General features: G+C 34.8%; 1 protein-coding gene across 1 annotated transcript in view; it reads right to left on the reverse strand.

Moving 5' to 3' along the window:
- Window positions 1-12464: 12464 nt before the first annotated feature.
- VhaAC39-1 (V-type proton ATPase subunit VhaAC39-1) overlaps window positions 12465-20929 on the reverse strand; it is a 108238-nt gene continuing 99773 nt past the window's right edge. Inside the window, exons 7-8 of the mRNA XM_090408600.1 lie at window positions 15535-15612; window positions 12465-13443 (exon numbers count right to left, since the gene is read on the reverse strand). Coding sequence (XP_090264726.1) covers window positions 13282-13443; window positions 15535-15612 — 240 coding nt within the window. The 3' untranslated portion in view covers window positions 12465-13281. The remainder of the gene's footprint in view (window positions 13444-15534; window positions 15613-20929) is intronic.

Here is a 20929-nt window from a genome sequence, read left to right on the forward strand (position 1 = left end):
ATGAACATAAAGGAACGGTCAAAAAAGAAAGTTCCTAAAAATATCAAAGGAAAAAAAAAAAAAAAGGCACGTTGAAGCTAACTTATATCTTGCGTATATCTAACAGCAGCCAGTGAACCCTTATCAAAATGCACCAATAGAAGACGAATATATGAAAGCTTGGGCAAAGCGATCATGTCTCCTTTAAGTTCCGCGCCAGGGCAACTCGTAAAATGTCCGCTAGTGTGTTCCCGTAAGCTCTTTGTCAAATTTCGTAAGAAACTTTCATAGTTTCTGCATTCGGCTTTGAAATAATGCTGGATTTAATATCCACTTGATTTATATTATTTTAGTAAATATCTTGCAGATTTTTTAACTCACTGTTATTATTATTTTACCCCTCTGATATCTCAATGGATTTGGATGATTCTGCTTGGAGGTTATTAATAACATTATTCACGCACTTATTTATCACACTCTAAGGAGAAGTTTCTTCAACTAAGTCTAACTTTCTCTAACTTCCAAGAAATGTCATGTGCCGTATTGGTACCAATTGCAATATGTTCTCTAAAATTCAACTTCTTGTGCATAATTACCACCACATCCCTGGCTTCTTCAATTTCATGAATTTAGTTTCGTTAATAGAGCATACCTTAAAACCAGAACGTAAAAAAGTGAATGACCTTACACTTAACCCATTTTAAGACTTATTGTTATTATTATATTCATATAATTGATACATAGTCAAAATAAGATATCATTTAAACAACAATTTGACTGGTGATAAGGAACAATTCAGATTCTAACGAAGAATCTAAGAATAAGAATACGGACTGTTCCAAGTAATGCTGCTTTTTGTAGGTCATATCCGATCAATTCGTTGATGTTTAATTACTGTAAATAGTGGGATAGCTTCTTCGAAGTTGCACCAAGTGCATTGACAACTGTTGGGATACAGCCGGCTAACTTCGATTGCCAGATCCCGATATTTAGTAATTTTTTTCCATCACTGGTTACTAAGATACCAATAATCCAAAACAATCGATGTTCGATAATTGTGATGTAAGGTCTATTGTGTTCCAAATGCCGATCCGTTTGTATTCTAAAGTCCCACAGAATTTTTGCTGTTTCGTTTTCCAATACGATCTCTATTTTATGCTGCCAAAAGTTATCAGGAGTAGGAAAGCCATGCTTTTTGCATACATGCCAATGAACTATTTCGGTCAATTGATCATGGCGATATTTATAGTCAGTCTAGTCTGAACTATTTTGCTGTAGGCACTGATTAGATATTCTACAATCTCATCTTTCTGATCACATAATCTGCATTTGCTGTTCGAAATTTTTGCTTTAATTGCATTTGTTTGTAATGCCTGTTCTTGAGCTGCTAGAATAAATTCTTCTGTTTCTGTTTTAATATATCCATATTGTAGCCATTGCCACGTCTTGTCCACTTCAATTTTGTTTTCAGTATCTCGAAGAAATTGGCCATGCAAGGGTTTATTTTTCCAGCGCACTATCGGGTATTTTGTTGTTCCTTTTTGTAATCGGATTTGTTTCTTGTTAATTTTAGTAGGCCCTCTTGTGTAATTGCTTAAAACTCAGAGCTATTGTCGATGTAACTTCTTAAACTAATTTCTTCTTCTTCCACAGTCTGTCTCACTTGCAGCATATCCCGTCCACCTATTCTCCTTGGTGTGTACAACATCACTTCGCGGATGTAATGTATGATGCATAGTCATTAATTTTCTAGTTTTGTGGTCCACTTTCTCCAGGTATTATTTTGTCCAATCTATTATGCCAGCTGTGTATCGGATCACTGGTATAGCCCAAGAATTCATTGCTCTAATTGTGTTTAATCTATTTAGTTTTGTTTTCAGAATATTTCTAATTCTTTTGATGTATTCTGATGCTGCCTGTTGTTTAACTTTCGAGTGGAGAATATTACTGGCTTGCAATATTCCAATGAGTTTATAGGGTTCTTCAGCTGAAATTACTGCTCTTGTTCAAAATTAAAATTGCTAGTATCATTAATTTTCTCTCAAAAATTAGTATCAAAAAGAGTTAAAATTGCGCATTTATCTAAATAAACCAAATTCCACTTTGATCTCCTGACTGAAAATACGAAATGTGTTCAGTAAAGAGTCTATTTGCTGGGCCGATTTTCCATACAAAATTGATGGGAAATTTTAATATTACATTTAGGAATTTCATATCCAAGTTTTGTTTTCTTCAGAATCATAGATAAAGGAATCAAAGAAATGTTGAAGAGCAATGGTGACAATCACCTTGAAAATTCTACGGTTAATGCTAATATATCCGAATCGTTCGTTATTGACAATTAACCACTCTATCGGCTAGAAGTCCATAGACATCAAGGTTATCATGGATGCGAAGTTCATATATAAGCGCCTCCGTAGCGCAATTGGAAGAATGACGGTTCATTGCGCCCATCGATCGGAATAGGCCTAAGTTCGATTCTCGTCGCGACGGGAGGAATCTTTATCTGGACGATTTTCAATCGAAGGTGAGTTAGCCGATCTCATATGGTGGTAGCAGGGTTATTACAGACAAAAAATACTAGTTGTGGTGGTGGGCGGTAGATGGCGTTGATGGAGATAATTCGTGGTTCGGCGTAGTGGTTGAGAGAGTTGAAACAGTTGTAGGTGTCCTAGCGCGATGAGTCTTCGGACTCCTTGGAGGTGTCAGGAATAATAATAATAATAATATTATTAAACTTGTAACACCATTGATATTACATTGAAATATATGATGGATACGAAGCTTATGAGGATGCGTATTTGATCCATAATGGTCGGTAAGGTGGTTAAAGCTGTTTTCCATGATTTCATATCATCTGCCAGGAACGAACATATGTTTTTGCTAATTCCAAATATTTCTAGTGATTTTAGAATCCACGAGTGTGGAAGGGAATCGAATGCTGTCTTGTAGTCTATCCGTGCCATGTTTAAGTTAGCTTTTCGTCTTTTTGAATTTCTGAGAATCATTTTATTAATAAGGATCTGATCTTTAGATCTTCCTTTAGATTTTTGAAAATTGCCTTTTTTGTTCAATCGGATAAATCTGATAATCTGATTAGTAGTGGTATATGGAGTTTGCTATGATTGCAGTGAACAGTTTAAGCTTAGTTGGTAGGCATGTTATTGGGCGATAGTTACTTGGTTCTGCACCCTTATCCTTATCTTTCATGAAGACAAAAGTGCGCCCCGATATCATCAAGTCTTCCACCGACTCTGACTGCAACAAATAATTAAATTGTTCTGCCATTCGATCATGTAGATTGGCTAGATGTTTTAACCAAAATCCATGTAGTTCGTCTTTGCCAGGTACACTCTAGTTTTTTAATTTTCTAGCTTGTGCAATGACCATTTCTTTGGTGATAATGACATTTCGCATTTGTTTGTTTCATTTCTGATTCTATGTCTTTAATCGATGAGGCATCTTTATTGTGTTCAAAAAGATTATTTCAGATTGACTTCCAAATTTAAGTGTTTCTTCTTTTTCTGGTGAATGATTGCATTTGCATTTCTCTGGAGAGACTGAAAGAATTGGCGTAGGTTCTGTTTAATAAGGATTAATTAATTTATTATTATTATTGTTGTTATTATTATTATTATTATTATTTGAGCCCTGCAGGTGTCAAGGATTCATCGTGGTAAGATATAAATCATCTAAACCGGCTGTCAAACCTTATCTTAAATCCATTCACACTAGATGTACTCTTTATCCTCAAAAAAGACAAACGATACCACCCACTCACTGTTCTGTGTGAGAAAGACCTAGCTCCTTTCCCTTTCTTGAATGCGAACAAACTTAACTTCCATGGATTTTGCAATGTTCTCTATCCACCTTCCATATAACGAAAAAATTCATCAGATGATATTCTATAATCCTTATTAAAAAGTTTATAGACCTCTATCATATCATCTTTCTTTCTCCTCTTACCCAGAGTCTGTAATCCACATATTCGCAATCTGTCATTATAATCCAAATCCCATAATTCAGATATAATCTTTGTAACTCTTCTTTGCACACCCTTTCCACAGCTTCTTTATCCCCTTGGAATCCGGGACGCCAAACCTGCACACAGTAATCCAGGTGTGGTCTTATCAAAGCCTTATAAAGAGGAAAAATGACATCCTTATCCTTACATTTCAAGGTTTGCTTCAACACCGCAATTATCCTCTGACTTATATTTGTGACTTTTGCTATGTGACATTTGAACTTCAAATTCCTATCCACCAATACATCAAGATCCCGAGCCTCATCAGTATCTTTCAGTATAATCCCTTTAATATAATGCTGCTGGAACTTTCATCAAGCTAATGTGCATAACCTTACACTTACTAACATTAAACTGATAGCCATTTTCGTTTGCTCAAATTTCCAGCCGATTAACCCCTTAACATACCAATTAAAAATCAGAAAGCGGTCGTTTTTCTGCCAATTTTTTGGGCGAGGGTGATTTTCTGAATCAAATTCATCATTATTTTTTCAAATAATGATGAATTTGTGCAAACGCAAACGAAATAGCCGACACACGCCGTTGGCAACTTTTCTCGGCTGAATGGAAATAGGCACAAGATTGTCTAGCGCCTATATTCGGTTGTATCTATGTGAAACCCAAATTCAAAATCAATTTTGGTGCAATAAACAAAAGACGTGTCACACACGTCTTTGTATGTTAAGGGGTTAAAATAATTTTTGTAAGTTCTGGATATCAGTAGCAACCCTGATTGCCCTGCCAATATTCGCGTTATCCGCAAATTATTGAACACCTCCTGTTAGATCCTTTCTAATGTCGTTAATGTATAACTAAACAATAGCCTAAGGACACTAAACCCTGAGGTACAACACTACTCTTCTCTTTTAAAATTAATCTTTGTACTGTTTATAGGCAGTACTATCCTTACATCACGTCCAGACTTGATATAGGCCAAAGCCTTTACAAGTGCTTCACCCTAAGCCTGTTCGAGCTACCATAGTAGTCATTCTCTGGTGGCAACGCCATGCCATCAGTGTACCCTGTAGGGCCCTCAAGGAAAGAACTTTTATATCCTTTTGCATAAAGCCAAGCTGTTTTAAGTCCTTATAACTATCTCCACTCCATATGCCATGTAGAGATGGTGGCGCTGGTGAACCTCGGAGTTGCCCCATGCTCCTCCCGTATCTCACTAACTAGATCCGAGTTATTTTTATAATTTACATTATTATTATGGCTATAGGCTAGTGAGCGCCCTGTTCCCACCACCTGGGTATCAACTACTCAAACGTCACCACCTCTTTTAATCACTGTCTGGCTTACACAAACCTGCAGAGGTCCTATAATGTGGTACCACCACAGTCTCCCAACCTTTGTTCTTAAAGCGGTTGTTCAAAATGGAGACCATGGCATCATGCCTCCTCACGCAGACCCCATGGGGGTGCAGAAGTAACACTAGGCTATATGAGACAATGTCTCACTGTAGTGGCAGCCAGCTCTACAGTTTGAATCGTCACTATCCCATCGAGATGCGCGGGCTCAAGTAGGCAGGGCATTGACTTTCTTCCTGATAAGGTCAATATACTCGAACCCAAGGAGTCTGGTGCCATCCTTCACCAAATCATGCTGGGGAGGCACCAGATATGACTCATTTAAAGGAGCACCATCTACAGAACAGTGCAACAGAGATGCCCATCTCTTGTGTTCTGCAGGTGCTAACTCGATTAAAGTACCCTGATAATGAGACCAGCCTTTAGCCGCCTAAAATCTTCTTGTATTAATGGGCTATAGAAAGCCTCTCTGCAGATGGGGGGGAAGAAGATAGTTCTAACTGCGTGATTCTAGATAGTCGCAGGTGTGGGATCAGCCATCTAAATGATGGAACCCCAAGCCCACTATCCTTCACTCTCGCATGGAAATGCGCAGGAGTGTCAGGTGGCAGTCGGAGCCATGATCTCACGGCTGAACGGATAGCCCTGTCCATTCGGGACAGTACTGAGATATGTCTTACCAAGCACCAACTTGTGTTAAAAGCGAGGTAGGAGATAGTAGGAAAGGAGAGGCAGTCTTTGCTGGAGCTTGAGAGGAGCTTTCCTCAAAGAAGCGACCCCAGCTTCTATGATAGAAGGTACAGAAGACCTTCTCTTTGGAGTGAACGTGATACCAATGTATCTCCACTCTTCCAGGATGGTCAAACATGCAATGGCCTCCCATGCAGGGAAAATTCTATAGTCTCGACCTTAAGCTTCTTGTCACGACCAGAGGGGACAAGAGCTAAAGAGCAGGACTTCTCTACATTAATAGAAAGGCCTCGAATAGAGAAGTCAACTGCCCGGTCAAGGAGTTCCTTCAAGCCTATCTTAGTAGTGGCTACGAGAATAAGATCGTCTGCAAAGGCCATAGCATTAAAGGAAGAAGTGCCTAGAGAGTAGCCTATATGGCTAAGGAAGAGAATGAAGAAACTCATCTATGACACAGTTAAAGGGGAGATAGAGATCACCCTGGGGAACACCCTGCACTGCAGGAATAGAAGTTGCACAGGACCCTGTAGTGATAGTGATGGAGCTACCCAAGTATTGCTCCATAACATAGGAAAGAAAAGGTTCTGGACATCCAGCAACAGACAGAGCTCGAAGGAGAGCAGGAAAGGAGACACTATCAAAGGCCTTTTGGAGGTCCAGCGACGCCATATATAGAGGCTTAAGGTGGTGTCGGGAATCAGAGAGAAGAGAAGATATATATTCTCGGCACAGCCATCCGAAGGGACAAAAGCTCTCTATCTATAATCATGCTTTATATGTTGCTGAAGTCGTTAGATTATCATAAAATATTAGTCAAAGTAACACAGGGGAGATGGTAATAGGTCTTAAATATACCAGATTCACACCCACTGTATACCACTTTTTGATATCTGTTTGTCAAACATCCAAGTCAAGAGTTTATATTCCAATCCCATGTTCTCCAGTTTATGCAACAGCATTTCTTTGGTATCCTATCAAATGCATTAGCGAAATGCAACATTATCATAATGAATCCATTCCCTTTTTCCAACTCGACCGAAACATTGTTATAAAATATGAGCAAATTGCTAAAACATGACCTACCTTTAATAAACCCATTCTACTGCTTGAAGAGTATAGATAGTTTGTTTATCCATTCTGTATGCTAGTTCTTACCAACTTCTTTAAAGTCTTCACTACTACACCAGAGATATTGAGAGATCGGTAGTTAGGTCGAGATTTTGCAAGTCGGAAAACTAATTCTTGCATAAGTTCTGGTGTACAGCTTATTCTACCCGTCATGCCTTATTTATTGTATGTATCAGCAATTTCATTGCAATAACTAATTAGATAATCCACTATCTTTGATTTCTCTCTGCAGAGTCGGCATTTGCTATTGTAACATGTATTTCAATCTTCGTCTTAATTGCATTCGTTTGTGGTGCTTATTCTTATCAGATTCCTATCATTCTTGATTTTGCCCTGCTCTACCCATTGCCAAGTTAAACAACTATCAACTTTCCTCTCAATACTCTTCAAATAACAAACATGGAGCACTTTATTTATCAAACCTTATTTATTGCCACTTTCTACTTAAATTGTTTTTTTTTCCAAATCTTCTACATTCACTAATATTTCTTTGTAGGTTTCAATTAGCACTTTTTCTGTGCTTTTCTTGTTGTAAACATTCAACGTTCGCTATTCTTCAACTATTTCCTTGACTTGTAAAATCAGTCTTCCACTTTTCTTGGCTATGCATTACCGATCCGTATCACTGAGTGGGTGCAAGGTATGATTCACTGTCATTAATTTTCGTGTTTTACGATCAAGTGCATCTAAATCGACTTATTTCCAGTCAATTATCCTTGCTAGGTATCTGATTACAGGGATGGCCCATGTGTTGATTGCTGTTACAGTGTTACCTCCATTTAGCTTGGACTTGAGAACTTTTCTAACTTTTTTCAGATATTCACACTCTTTTCTTTTTGACTTTTGAATTCAAAAAATCATCTGCTTAAAGAATTCGTAGGTATTTATATAGTATACGTATAAAATCAGAAAGAAATGTTTTTTTTTTTTTTATTATTAAAGTAATTATTAATATTTTATTCAGGTTTACGTCCTTAAGAGACAAAACAGAATATGTTTTCATATTATGACCTTTTCTTGACCACTAGTATTAATATTTTAAAAACTTAATTCTGTATGTTAGTCAAGTAAATAATAGTTTAATATCTGACGTTTCACTGACTAATATGTGTCAGCATTTTCAAAGGATACACTGGTAAGCAATAGAAAGTAACAAAAACTAGGAAACTAACCGACAATTCTAAAAATTATAATCTCTAATCAGATCATTTAACCAAAAAGAAATGAACTTTCATGAAAATTACAATAAATATCTCAACAAATAAAACGTTGTACTTGCGATACGCGTATTGTATCACGTGTCGTATTGTTATCATGCACAGTGATAACTTTACATAATTTTTAGAATCGTCAGTTTCCTAGTTTTTGTTACTTTCTATTGCTTACCAGTGTATCCTTTGAAAATGCTGACAGATATTAGTCAGTGAAATGCCGGATATTAAACTATTATTTACTTGACTAACATACAGAATTAAGTCTTTAATTTATTAAGAATATGTTTTATTTAATATAAATAAAAATTTCTCCAACAACAGTACAGCAGTGTTAATATTTTACAGATATCAAGTAGGATTTATATAGTTTGTTGAACTCTGCTTGTGACTTAAGTATAGATAAATTGGAGTAGCAGAAATATTGATTCTTTGTAAAGTAAATAAATCAGAACAGAATAATATATATTAACATATGTGGTGCATTCCAATTTCTAAGCTTGAGTTATAATACTTAAGCCTAGATCACGGTATATTTATCTTGAATGAAGAGCCTCCTTGTTATTAAGATTCTCATATGTACTTTGGAAGCATACATATTGCAACTTATCAATTTTTCACAGGTGATATTGTTTGTGTTCCACTTTCTCAAGTTGATCCTCCTTTCTCTCACTACATTCAGTTTAGTGGGAGAACGTAGGAGATACTAGTTCATTTCTATAAATGAACTAGTACCGCCTAAGTTCCCCCCTAAGACAGGGAAGCAAGTGCGCAAGTCATGATGTCTTTTCAGCAGCAGTTGAATTAACTTGGACATTGCTGGGAAGGGTGGTTAGTGTTTTCTAAAATAACTGCATAAATCTACTAGCCAGATAAAAAAAAAAAAAAAAGAAAGTTTACTAGTCCCAGGTATTGGCCTACTTTATATAAATATTGTTATAAGTGATATTAATAATAAAACAACTAAATGTTATGTTGACAAAACAATGTAATACATTCTTTAATTCTCACTATATACTTCATATAATTATGTAGAAATAGGCTTTTCTGTGGGTTTCAAATGTGATGAGCTGTGTTGAGGAGTACAATTCAGTTTGTGTTTTCTTTCGTTTATTGTTCACAATGAAGGGCGAATAACTAGGAAACTAACCGACAATTCTAAAAATTATAATCTCTAATCAGATCATTTAACCAAAAAGAAATGAACTTTCATGAAAATTACAATAAATATCTCATAGTTTATATCTCATAATCTAAATTATATCTCATAATTTATATAAATTATCAATGAAGAATAATTTAACAGGGAAGACAAATAGCGTAATTCACGAAAACAAGAAAGTAGGTAGCACTCAATGTGGAGCCAGACTCACTTTTCACGATGCACTGTCACATGATCCTGTCTTCGACTTGTCCTTACAAGACAATTGTATTTTTTTAAATAACAGTATTAAAAAAAATCTGCGTTATGTAAAATTTTCACGCATTTAGTTACGCTAAGCTAATTCAAGTGTGAGCTGTCAATTACATATGTCGTGCATACTGCATATACATGTAAATTTAATATTAAACTAAATGAATGCATTGATTCGATTATTATTTATTGGAAATGATAACTTCAGTTTAATATAAATGTAAATATGATATGAAAAACGTAAATTTTTTTCGCTAAGTGTGCAAGTTTTACTGTTTTCAAGTAAAGCACCGTAACTATAACATGTAATGACAGGTATGATAATGATGAGCTGAGAAGGCGAGTGAAAATTATAATGGTACGCTAGCAGAGTTGTGCAAGGGAAAAAAATTCATTTTTTGAATGTGTGAAATGAATTTGAGGAACAGATAGAGCTTTATAAAACAGATCGGCTACATTTAAATGGATTTGGTGCGAGTCAGCTAGAGAAGATCTTGCTGCAAGAGAAAATAATGACTGATGTATGGAAGACCTAAAAAAAAAAAAAGAAAGTATTGTGGAAGAACAGGAGAGTAAGGTAGGAAAAGTTTGCAAATAAAGAGGTGCATGTCATGAGTGAAGAAAATGAGAGAGAAGGAACTCAAGACAGAAAATGGAGAAAGTCAAGCAGTTTTTGTCATGGTGGACAGGAAGGCTGCGTGAGAATTGTAGACGATGGTTTCAGGAACAAACGTGTGAATGCGCAAGAAAGTTAAGATAGTGAAGGATATGGGCGTGACATTTAGGTCTAGGGAGGGGTGTAATATCAGTGATAACAGAAAAGACTGGACAAAGGAGAGTGTGGATGAATCATATTCGAGAAGTGAAGTCAGTATAATTATTATAGAAAAAGAAATGAGCTAGTGTGTATGTTTACAAATGCTAGAAGTATTCAAAACAATGGGAATGAAATTATTATTATTATTATTATTATTATTATACAGTTATCTCCATGGAGTCAGAAGACTCATCGTGGGAGATCCATTATTTACCCAATAACTATCATGCCTCTCCTTAAACTCATTCACTGATAAAACACTAACAACAATCAATTACAACTCATTCACCACCCTCCAAGCAAAAAATCTAGTCCTACACCCTTACTGACCACACTCTTATAGAATTTCCATGGGTGACCCCTAGGTCTATCACTTCTTGTCACGTACTGAAAAAAGTTTTCAGTGTCAATCCTATAAAATTATAAAACAATGTAGCTCAGTGGATGTGGCGCTTGACCGCACAAAGAAAGACTTGGTTTCGAATCTAGTCGGCGACGAGAGGAAATTTTTCTATGCCTTTTTTCGACCGATTCCCGAGTTAGTCAATCTCTGGCAGGGGCAAGCGGGTTTTTCTCCTGGAAACTCTGGTTTTTCTTCTTGTAAACTCAAGAAAATCGATCGTAAAACCCACACTATTTCAGACATTAAATATATTGTGTTCGAGCTAGGGACCACGAGATGGCAGCTTGTTGATCCGCTTCTTCACTGCGTGCTGCTTAATTAGTAAGAGAGAGGCTGAAATAACTCATTTTGCTTACTTATTTATACACAAGTTCCAACCTCCCTCAACTATAATCATACAATCTGAAAACTGGCAGAAAATGGGGGATATTCAGTAGATCATCAACACTGTTTCCCCATTATAAATATGAGCAAAAAATGATAAATTTATAGAAAATTATTTGCCTATATATCGGTATCTTAAACACATCAATTCACACTTCATGCATGCAAAACAGATGAAACTCAGAAAATAAAAACAGTAATTCATGAGGAATGATAACATTCAAGTGGACTGATTGACACAATAGCCAATCACAACCACTAATATCTGGGTGCTATTGTCTCAGAGCATACCCTGCCTCGCCATCTGGGTAGTTTAAAACTACTGGAATGCTAAGAATTTGACCTGCTGCATCATCTGTATGCCTGTTCAAAGGGCTCAAAAGGTATCTGTATTTGTGACCGTACACCCAACCTATTAACACGAATGTGATGCAAAGTTTATGCGTCGAAAAGTGTCCTCTTCATGAACCATTAGTATGTTGTGTTTAATTTTAGGAATTACGCAAAGCCAGGAAACAATTAGGGAAGTCTAACACCAATAAATGCAAAAATATTATATATCAGTGATATTGTTATTCTTTGGGAGTGCAGTGCATACCCAGCACACTCTGAATATATGCCCCTGCTGTGTACATATATTATAAATTACACTTATGAAAGTGTGGAAACTTATAACATGCAGGTATAGGATAAAGAGAACACACACAAAACAATTAAGGCCAAGACACAAGGTATTGTATCTTAATTACATACTCATGTTCCTTAGGAAGGAGAAAAGATGCTTGTCTACATTGTTTGAAGCTGTTTAATTCAGTCTCACCAGAAAAGGAATAGTAATATTTTATATTTCTTGAACGGATTAATACACATTTTATAACTAATCTTTTAACTAGATTCAACAAAGAAATGAGGATAGATATCACATACCCAGACATACACACAAAAAGGCAGCAGAATGAGATGGGAGAATGGAAAAAATGGCAAACTCAAAATTTGCATTTTAGTGGCTTCTTTGTGAAACGTGCAGATAACAATGTAAAACTAAATGTTCTTCACAATAGATGAATTGATTCACATACAAGAGTCAATTTTGGAAAAGGGTAATTTCACAACAAAAAGTTATTTATTCAAATAAATACAGCACTGGTGAACTTTTGTTCTGACCTCCTGATTAAAATGCACAAATGGCAAGTCAATGTTCAAGTACAAATTAAATTAATGATTAAAAAAGTAACTTTAAGACCAGAAATACATGATAAATGGTTTAATATTTAAAACATTCCTTTAATTGTTAAAACAATCAATCATTCCCAGAAGCTAATTTTAATTATTTAATACTTCTCTGTTTTAAACAATTTTCTATTCAATTTTTTTTTATTTGCTCATTCATCAGAAACGTCCAACCAAACAGTATGGTGGGCCACTCTTCCAAAATTTAATTATATTATTTATATAGTACACGAAATGAGTCATTTTGTGTACTATATTTGTAAAGAGCATGGGACTAATTTTTATAAAAGGTATTTTTTTTAGATTTTCTTTTATTCCTAATTAATTTATAATAAAAATACAATGAACAGATTTTTAGACAATATATATACAATGAACTAGAAATGTTATACCACAGGTAGATACAGTACAGATATAATTAAGATTTAAAGGTCTATAATTTATGAGGCATATTCATTCATTTTAACTGGAGATATTAACTATATACAAGACTGACACTGTTTTTAAATAAAAATAAATTTACAATAAGGCTAATAATATATAGAGGAATGTGTAGCCATATCAATTAGCAAACATTTGCCAAATAAAGATATTTAATCTTTTAATATATTAAAATGATCTGAAGGATGTTGTACTCCAATATTTAACAAAGTTCATTTCTTTTTTTTTTTAATGGGGGAAAAAAAGTAATTTATAGAATAGGTATATAATTATCAATTTTTGTCCTGTGTCGCTGAGCAACACATTCAGCAATCCAGACAATATTTCGGCATTCCTGTTCTTTCAGTTTGATATAAGCATAAAAGACTCCATAATGAAACTGCTGAAGGAAAGCATTGACATTCAGTTTCACCTGAAAATTGGAACATGAATAAATATAAATTATATGTTTAAACAATGCTTGAAAATATACAATTAAACTTTAATCTCTAATTGATTTTTTCATGTGGTTTTTCTCTCTAAACTCCCACTCCTATTCTCCTAGTTGGAAAACAACTATGCAACTAATCAAAAATAGAAAAAAAAAATTCTTGTGATAGAGAAAGACAACAGGGCAGTTCCATCTGTGATTTTCCAATATTCTTCTGAAAGTCATTTTAAACTACATAAAACAACTTCAATGATGGTTATAACCATCCTCTGCTAAAACTGCTTAGTTTTCAAAGGTACTTCAAAAAAGCACAGCCAGATTCCTTAAGAGATACAACTTATAAACTAAACTCATCTCTCAGGAAAAAAACATGCATCTCATTATCTTCCTACTAAAGTTTTTCCTCATCATTTTCTAGTATACAGCACATCAAAATAGAGAATGCTATAAAAATAAGGTATGCTTTATACCACACTAGAAGTGCTGAAATCCATCATTTGGAATATAATGCATTAATCTAAATCCACTTCCTCTGATAAATCATATAAATCAGGTTTGGATGCCTATGCCATAAATGTTATCAACAAAAAGAAAACCAACCAAGCATACACAAGTTACTCCTCCTTTGATGGACTGATAGTTTCCAGGATAAGTGAGAAGAGTTTTCTCACTTATCCTGAAATAAAATTATGAAGTTTATTGAAAGCAATACATATAATAATTGTGTACTATATTACCCTTTCCAACTAGTGAATCTGTTGTATTATTACTCATCCTTATATTTTATTAGATCCCACCTCCCATTCTTAAGCTTAATTATCACATTAATGTATTTAAATTATGAATATTAATTAATATTAGTAACAATCCTTTATCTATTCATGGGACATCATCAGATGCTGTATGGTCACTCAGTTGGTTGGTGATGTGCCATACCAGTCCTCTCCAGGTGGTCTTGTTATATGCTTATCTGGAGGCTTCAACTCTGAAGATCAGACACACCATCTACCCATCTCACTGATGGTCTATACCTTCTTCGATGTTACAGAAGGCAATGTAAACATCACATCACAAAAGCAGCTAGCCTTTTCCTATCAGACTTCTTTAGGTTCCAAGTCTCACATCCATAAGTTGCTGCTGGAAAAATAAATAAGCAACATGCCTACCATACTGAAGAGTGGCATTGTATGCCCATTTAGGTTGGATGTGCTGTCATTTGGCTTATGCAACCCATGCTACAAAATTCACATCAATTTGACCGTATGATTGCATTTTTATTGATATATGAATGTTTTAAGGGTGCACAGTGCATCAGTGCTCATCTTAAATTTGAATACTTTAATTTATCAATTAATATAATTTAAAATATGGAAAGCATTAAGGTCAAATGAAAACCAGCTATGCTTTGCACATGTCGTTTATGTGAGAAGCAAAGGGTTTATGCTTTGTGGTGATCTTAGATAAACATTGGCAAATACTAGAGTGAGATATGGATAATTTGAATTTTAATAGGATTTTTAAATATAGCCATAAAAGTGATTTCCTTTTCACTTAGGAAATTATTATTTTTTCCAGATTGAACCAAAGAAAGACTGAAATAACTCGGTTTAATTATTTATTTATACACAAGTTCCAACCTCTGACTATAATCATACAATCCACAAAAGCTCTGGCAGAAAACCAACACTGTTTCCCCATTGTAAATATGGACAAAAAGTTGTCCATTCTTGGTATAACACACACACACACACACACACATATATATATATATATATATACTGATAAAAGAAGAAAAGACAAACTACATATTTTTGAACCAATATGAGAAATGTGGATTTGTAAATCTATGTATTGACATCATTCAGGCAGTTCAGTCATTAAATATTCCAACATGTAATATTACTTGGAAGATTTAATGATTAATCATTAAGTCTAAACATGCATTCATGATGAGCCACTTATCACAACCTGTTGGTTCAAGAAATCAAAACTTTTTTTTTTGATTTCTTGAACCAACAAGACATTTTTGTGATAATTAAAAATAAAATTTTAAGATGTTATTCTTTAACTTACCTCATGTTCAAAGAATTTATCTTCTAAAGTCTTTTCACCTGGGTTGTTGCCTGCTCCTTCAAAAAGTGCTTTATATTCCTGCATGTAAACATTAAATTATTTATAAAATTTACAGTTTATATTATTAATATAGTTTAATGTATAAAATGGAAAAAAAAAATTCTCATTTTGCCTTTTCTCAATGAGTTAGGCTCAAAAACTTGTGATAAGTTTAACAGACATATATGCTTTTAGATAGGATTATCCCCCCCCCCATCATAACTTTGGCTTCACAGAAATCAATTAATACTACGATAGGGGGCTTAATCCTAGCTACAGGGCATATGTCTGTTGCAGATCACATGTATTCTCTGGATGATCTGTCTGTCTTGCAAATTGAAAAACTCAAGTTTCAAGGAGAAAAAAAAACCTGCCACCTCTGACTGGCCGACTCACTTTCAGACGAGAGCCCATATAATGATTCTTCACATTCTAGACAAGATTCAAATCCAGGTCTTTCCAACCAAAAAGGTAATAACAACTAAGTTACAGAGGCTCCTTAAAAAACATATACAAAAGTCTCTTGCAATTCATCTTTCATATCTTTCTTCATGGGAAAGATATTACCATAAAATATGACTGAACTAGGCAAGCTCTGATACAAGCTTCATTTTTTTATTTCCTTTCTTAGAAAAAACAATGTATTCACAGATCATTCTCAAGTTTGCAAGAATTAAAAAAATTATTAAATTCCCAAGGCTCATTGCATCTATATTTGCATAAACCATGCTCTAGTACACAAAACCAACAAGTTTCCAAACATATTTTGCATCCAATACTGAATTACTAAACTGTTCTCCAAATCTATAAAATAATTTCTTGTGCACTCCTTAAAGAAATACTCATGCATCTTTGATCAGAAGTTTGATTTTATATATTTAAAAAGAAAGCCCATTGACAAATATATAGTTAACATCTTAGGACATCTAAGTGCTACCAAGACTACAGTTTTCACCAAAGGCATGGTTTTGCCACTGTTACAAAGCATATTCTCTGTCTTGACTTTATGTATAATGCTGAACTCTTTCCTTCCTCTGAAGTAATGATGCCAATAACTTCATTCTGAAGTACCACCTCCACTATTTAAAGTCGAGCTTCATCCACTTAACCTATCTGCATCTAAATCTCATGCTCTAAAATCCTTTGGACACAAGTCATATGACTATCACAAAAGCAAACAACTGGCCATAATTCTGTAAAAGCCAAATTACCTAATTGATTCTTTATTGCAGTGTTTCTCAAACTTCAGATATCCGTGTACCCCTTCTTAAATTTTCATTATTACCAAGTACCCCCTAATTAATTAAAAATAAATATCTATTTTATTTGAATTTATATGTTCATGTAAACAAAAAATATGATTTATTTTTAAATTTTGGTTCTCTAGAGATGTCAGATGACACATTTTTATCAATTTCATTTGATCCAGATGCAATATCAACATTTTCTTGTTGCTTCTTGTATTTGCTATATTGCTCTCTTTTGGGGATTTTATAAATCCAATCTTTAACCAATGATCCACACGTAAGAATTTGAAAGCTAAAAAAAAAAAATACTGTATTTACTTGAATATAACTCTAACTCAAAATTAAAGCTAAAAAATCGTGTTGTGAGATACGTGTGGGAATTTTCGGAAACTAAAGTTTTCAGAAAAAAACTGAAAATGGTGCGACTTACCAAGAAGCTCCTACTCGCTATTACTACTTTTATCGAGCACAGTTTCTTTGTGTGCATCGTCAAAGTCATCTGCCCAAATAGTGCCATCTTCTTGAGATACGTAGAGCAGCGAAGAACTGCATATGATTGGTGCGGTATTAACAAAAGATCGCATGAACCAAAGACAAATTAGCATTTCAACAGTTGAGTTGAAATACTAATTCCCTTCAACCAAATTCCATAATATCTGAAACACATTCACTATATATTTTTTAGTTTTAACACATTAACGATGGGGGATGGTGTCAAGCAAAACCATATGTTCCACCGGCAACATATGGTTTGGTTTTGCTTGGTCTATACAGCAGTTTCTGTTGGAAAGGGAATTTGATTCATTAGTTAGTGTCGTTTTATCCCGGTTGTCTCTAAATGCACTGTTTGTTGAAAAATATAATGACTCCTTTAATTATGCATAGCTGAAAATTGCCACGTATCCCCCTAACAATCTTTTGCATACCCCCGGGGGTACGCATACCATACTTTGAGAAACACTGCTTTATTGGATGAAGTCATCAACTGGAACAATAATACTATAAAGAAACCATATATATTTTGGTAGAGCTCCCTGCTTCTAGGGGTTACATAAACATACAAAAAGAAGATTCCCACTAAGGCTGACTGTGAACTGTAAAATCAAATGCTGTGAAATCAAATGCTGTTCAAGCTACTATGATAGCAGTACATGAATAAGTCTACATTATTAATAATCTCCTATCAACAATATTCTTCAAAATTAGTCTATTGCTTGTCAGCATTGTAATATTATCATAATTTCATTCTTCTAAGACACTAATGACAGAACCAACCCCCCCCCCCCATAAATCTTGGCCTTCCTCTGGTTTTTTTCCCTGCCATCTTGGCAACAAACACCTGTTTTGCTAACCTTTCATCACCCATTCTATTTAAGTGGCCATGTGAACAGGGCTAATCACCTTAGATTAGCTCTGCTCACACATTTTTGAATGCAAACAATGTCAAATTCCTTCTTAAATTTTAACAATTCTGCAATTAATACAATCTGTTCACTCCTGTAACCTTTCTCAAAGCTCTCATATCTGTGATATCTAATCTTTGATCAACTGCTTTATTTCTAAATAAATAAATACCTGTATCTTGTATCATTTCCTGTAACTCTCAGATCCATCCATTACTTAAAAACTGGTTTGAACATTGTCTTGTATATAGATAGTTTAGTGTTTTGGATAATTTCTTTCTTATTCCACATAAATTTATTCAACTGGTTGCCTGCCATAGCAGTTTTGCTTATTCTGTCTATTTTCAAATTTCATTTGACATCTTCATGAAAAACTGTGCTTAAATAGAAATTTATTTATTTATTCTTATGGCAAAAGCAACTACAGGTCAATGTCCAGACCAGAAAGCCAATCCAGGGCCTCATCTGTCATTTCATGGATGTCCTGGAGGTCAACACCATGAAATTGGTGTAGTTCTGATCCTGTTGATAGATGACCAAATCTTCCTAGGAAGGGCAAAACCAGGCTGTGGAGCACAGGGATCTTCAACTTGTAAACCATTTGTTGGAAGATTGTTGGACCAGTGTTCTCTCCACATGTCAGGTGTTGATAGTAAGGCAGCTGAAGAGAGTTCATCCATAGACCAGAAAGGGTTTTGTGATTTTAGGTGAATACTAGGTGGATTTATGAGAGTGTGGTGCAGGAGAAGGAGTGGTTTTGCTCATTACATGGGAAGGCTTTCTCAATCCCCCCCAGTAAAATAGAAATATTTTACTACTTCTATAATCTCTCCATTCGAAATTCAGCAGAAGTTTTTTTTATGTTCTGCCTATTTAGTTTTGGTCTTTTCATTGCTGATTTTCATGCCAAATTTGGGACAGCTGTTATGCAATTTAGTTAAAAAATCCAGGAGACTTGCACTGAATGTATTTAGGAATATCACACTTTGGTTGGAAAGACCTGGGTTCGATTCTTGTCTGTGATGCAAGAAACCTTTATCAGGTCTTTTTGACTAAAGGTGAGTTAGCCAGTCTCAGAGTGGTGGTGGGTTTTTTCTCCTGGAAACTCGGATTTTTCATCCCTCAAAATAGACAAACTGGCCCCAGTACACACACGTATACAGTCATAAATACTTAGGGCAAAGAAGGAAATGGGAAACCACCTTGTTTCATAATCATTCCCTGATAACATAGAATATTGCTATACAACCAATCATAAGGCGGCTGAGGACTAAACAACACCAACTTCAACTACATAAAGCAAACAGCTAAGTTTGATATCTCCAATTCTAATATCAGGTTTAATGGCACTTTCTTTCATAATGTGATCCATATAGATGATGAGTATGAGTGGAGATAATATGAATCCTTGTCTTACACCTGATTTTACATCAAACCATCTTCCTGGGCAAGTTCAACTTACCTATTTGGTGCAACTAGTCTATGTAATTTTATTTACGTAACTAAATAAAATTACACAGACAGGAAAACATTCTTAGACCTTTCTACTTAATGCTGACCCCCTAGAACTTTAGAACTATGGAATTCACCATTTTTTCCCCTTGCATCAGTCTTTCTTAACATGTCATGTCTGCATGTATGTATCTATATACCAATTTATCATTTCCTGATAATGCTAACTAAAATTTGTAACTGCTAATTGGAATAACTGGAAAGAGGAAGTTTTTATCAGATCACGTAAGTTCTTATTACTTCCTAAAAGTATAAATCCGGTTGTCTATCATTTATGCAAATCAAGTTCAAATTCCAGATAAGTATCATTAAAGGATGTACTGGCTATGATAGTACTAATGATTGAAGTTCACATTATTATTAACCTCCAATCAACAATTTTCTTTCACATTAATTTACTATTTTTCAGGACTCCAGAATTCTCAGATCATAAATAATGATGTTCTAGGGTAGTGTTTCTCAAAGTGTGGTACGCGTACCCCACATATATATATATATTAAATTATATTATGTATGAATTCTCGTACCCAAATTGCGAGTTACTGTTGCCTCAAAGTTCACATTGGGGTGATAGTAACTCGCTCCCTGCAGTAAATAACACGCCCTCCACAACAGCTACTATATTGCAGAAGCATGAAAAACAATTAGTTTTATTATGTCCCTGAATAAGGTACAGAGACATTTGCAGGCTATATAATATATTTCTCAACAAATAGTGCAATTAGAGACAACTGGGATAAAAATGGCACTAACTAATGAATCCCGTGTCCCAATCCACAGAAACTACTGTATGGACTCAAGCAAAACCATATGTTGCACTAGCAATATATGGTTTTGTTTGACACCACCCCGTCATGAAAGTGTTAAAACTAAGAAATATATAGTGAATGTGTTTCAGATATTATGGAATTTGGTTGAAGAGAATTAGCATTTCAACTCAATTGTTGAAATGAGAGCCAACTCAATTGTCGGCTTGCTTTTGTCTTCAGATCGTGCGATCCTTTGTTAATACCGCACCAATCACATGCATGTCTTCATAGCTGCTCTATCTCTCTGGCCTACAATTGCTGTCTATTTTGCACTCTGCTTTCACTTCTCATTAGTTATTTGTGAAAGATTATTCATTATGTATATCAAGTCTTATAAATTACTGGTAATTTTTGCTTGAAATAATGGCAAAGAAGATGATGCTAT

Source organism: Typopeltis vanoorti, chromosome 18 (assembly GCF_054136105.1).
Source record: "Typopeltis vanoorti isolate ZY-2024b chromosome 18, IOZ_Tvanoo_1.0, whole genome shotgun sequence".
NCBI classification, from domain to species: Eukaryota; Metazoa; Arthropoda; class Arachnida; order Uropygi; family Thelyphonidae; genus Typopeltis; species Typopeltis vanoorti.